We start from the raw sequence: 2,976 nt of genomic DNA, 5'->3' as shown, positions 1-2,976 counted from the left end.
AAATCTCAGGATTTTGGGCTGAAACCTGGGGATTTTGGGGTTGAAATTGGGAATTTGGGGGCTAAAATCTGGGAATTTTGGGGCTGAAATTGGGGACTTTGTGGCTGAAATCTGGGGATTTTGGGCTGAAACCTGGGGATTTTGGGGCTGAAACGTGGGGATTTTGGGGCTGAAACGTGGGGATTTTGGGGCTGAAACGTGGGGATTTTGGGGCTGAAACCTGGGGATTTTGGGGCTGAAGCGTGGGGATTTTGGGGTTTCCTCACCTGGCCAGGTGTGTCTCACCTGTCTCTGAAACGTGGGGATTTTGGGGCTGAAACCTGGGGATTTTGGGGCTGAAACGTGGGGATTTTGGGGTTTCCTCACCTGGCCAGGTGTGCCTGACGGGTGTCACCTGCGCAGGTTCGTGTACGCCAAGGACCGCACGGACCGGATCCGCACCTGCGCCATCCTGTGCCACATCTACCACCACGCCCTGCACAGCCGCTGGTACCGCGCCCGCGACCTCATGCTGATGTCACACCTGCAGGACAACATCCAGCACGCCGACCCGCCCGTGCAGGTAAAGAGACACACCTGGGCAGGTAAACACTCACCTGAGGGGTTAAAGACACACCTGGGTAGGTGAGACACACCTGGGCAATACCATTTCTCAGGTTAAAATTTTGGGATTTTTTTACCATTTTTCAGGATAAAATTTTGGTGTTTTTTATCACTTTCCATGATAAAATTTTGGGGTTTTTTTACCATTTCTCAGGTTAAAATTCTGGGGTTTTTTTACCAATTTTCAGGACAAAACTTTGGGGTTTTTTACCATTTTTCAGGTTAAAATTTTGGGGTTTTTTTACCATTTTTCAGGATAAAATTTTGGTGTTTATTATCACTTTTCAGGATAAAATTTTGGGATTTTTTTACCATTTCTCACGTTAAAATTTTGGTGTTTTTTATCATTTTTCAACATCAAATTTTGGTGTTTTTTACCAATTTTCAGGATAAAATTTCAGGGTTTTTTTACAATATTTTGTGACATTTTTAATCTCACCTGTCCCCCCCAGATCCTCTACAACCGCACCATGGTCCAGCTGGGCATCTGCGCCTTCCGCCAGGGGCTGATCAAGGACGCGCACAACGCGCTGCTGGACATCCAGAGCTCCGGCCGCGCCAAGGAGCTGCTGGGCCAGGGGCTGCTCCTGCGCAGCCTCCAGGAGCGCAACGCCGAGCAGGAGAAGGTGGAGAAGCGGCGCCAGGTGCCCTTCCACATGCACGTCAACCTGGAGCTGCTGGAGTGCGTCTACCTGGTGGCGGCCATGCTGCTGGAGATCCCCTACATGGCGGCGCACGAGTTCGACGCCCGCAGGAGGATGATCAGCAAGCAGTTCCACCACCAGCTGCGCGTCGGAGAGAGGCAGCCGCTCCTGGGTAGGGCAAGGGACGAGTCTCAGGGGTTTGAACCAAAACTGGGGGGTTTTGACCCAAAATCTGGGGGTTTGGGGTCAAGATTTGGGAGTTTTCAGGTCAAAAATCGGGTTTGGAGGTCCATAATTATCTTAATTCACTCTTGGTTTGGTGTTTCTATGTCTTAAGATGGCGGTTCTAGATGTTCTTGAGGTTCCTCAGACCAAAATCGGTTATTTTGCCCAAAATGTTGGGATTTTGACCCAAAATCGGGTTCTCGAGGTCCATAATTATCTCAATTCATTCTTGGTTTGGTGTTTCTGTGTCTTAAGATGGCGGTTCTAGATGTTCTTGATGTTCCTCAGACCAAAATCGGTTATTTTGACCTAGATTTAGAGATTTTGACCCAAAATTGGGTTTTTGAGGTCCATAATTATCTTGATTCAGTCTTGGTTTGGTGTTTCTAGGCCTTAAAATGGCGATTTTAGATGTTCCTGAGGTTCCTCAGACCATGGTTGGTGGTTTTGACCAAAATGTGGGGATTTTGACCCAAAATTGGGCTCTTGAGGTCCATAATTACCTTAATTCAGTCTTGGTTTGGTTCTTCTATGTCTTAAAATGGCAGTTGTAGATGTTCTTGATGTTCCTCACACCAAAATCGGTTCTTTTGCCCAAAATTTGGGGATTTTGACCCAAAATTGGGTTCTTGAGGTCCATAGTTATCTTAATTCAGTGTTGGTTTGGTTCTTCTATCTCTTAAAATGGCGGTTCTAGATGTTCCTGAGGTTCCTCAGACCATGGTTGGTGGTTTTCACCAAAATTTGTGGATTTTGACCCAAAATTGGGTTCTTGAGATCCATAATTACCTTAATTCAGTCTTGGTTTGGCATTTCTATCTCTTAAAATGAAGGTTCTAGGAGTTCTTGATGTTCCTCAGACCAAAATCGGTTATTTTGCCCAAAATGTTGGGATTTTGACCCAAAGTTGGGTTCTTGAGATCCATAATTACCTCAATTCACTCTTGGTTTGGTATTTTTATCTCTTAAAATGGCGATTTTAGATGTTCCTGAGGTTCCTCAGACCAAAATCGGTTCTTTTGCCCAAAATTTGGGGGTTTTGACCCAAAATTGGCTTCTCGAGGTCCATAATTACCTCAATTCACTCTTGATTTTCTTCCTTTATCTCCTAAAATGGCGATTTTGGATCTTCTTGACATTCCTCAGACCAAAATCTGGTTTTTTGCCCAAAACCAGCGTTTTTGACCAAAATTCAGCATTTTTGACCCAAAATTGGCTTCTTGAGGTCCACATTTACCTTCATCCCCTATTGGTTTTCTTCCTTCACCCCAAAATTTGGGAATTTTGGATCTTCTGGATTTTCTTCACCCAAAATTCACTCCTTCAGACCAAAAAATGGGAAATTTTAGCCCAAAATTGACTATTTTTTACCCAAATTTGGCTTTTTTCACCCCAAAATTCTCTCACCTGTCCCAGGTGTCCCACCCGTGTCCCACCCGTGTCCCACCTGTCCCAGGTCATTTTGTCACCTCCAAAGTCCCATTTTTAACCCCAAAAACTCCAA

General features: G+C 45.3%; 1 protein-coding gene across 1 annotated transcript; it reads left to right on the top strand.

Moving 5' to 3' along the window:
- Positions 1 to 366: 366 nt before the first annotated feature.
- LOC121331536 (eukaryotic translation initiation factor 3 subunit C-like) lies at positions 367 to 1,419 on the top strand (the record flags this gene model as incomplete). The annotated part of the gene is made up of 2 exons (XM_041396048.1): positions 367 to 562; positions 1,056 to 1,419. Coding segments are annotated over exons 1-2 (418 nt in total), but the record flags the coding sequence as incomplete, so codon positions are not given.
- Between the last annotated feature and the right edge of the window lie 1,557 nt (positions 1,420 to 2,976).

Source organism: Onychostruthus taczanowskii, unplaced genomic scaffold (assembly GCF_017590055.1).
Source record: "Onychostruthus taczanowskii isolate IOZ18803 unplaced genomic scaffold, ASM1759005v1 scaffold1246, whole genome shotgun sequence".
NCBI lineage: Eukaryota > Metazoa > Chordata > Aves > Passeriformes > Passeridae > Onychostruthus > Onychostruthus taczanowskii.
Note: the sequence above shows the minus strand (reverse complement) of the source record. Positions and strands in the feature narration are given on the sequence as shown.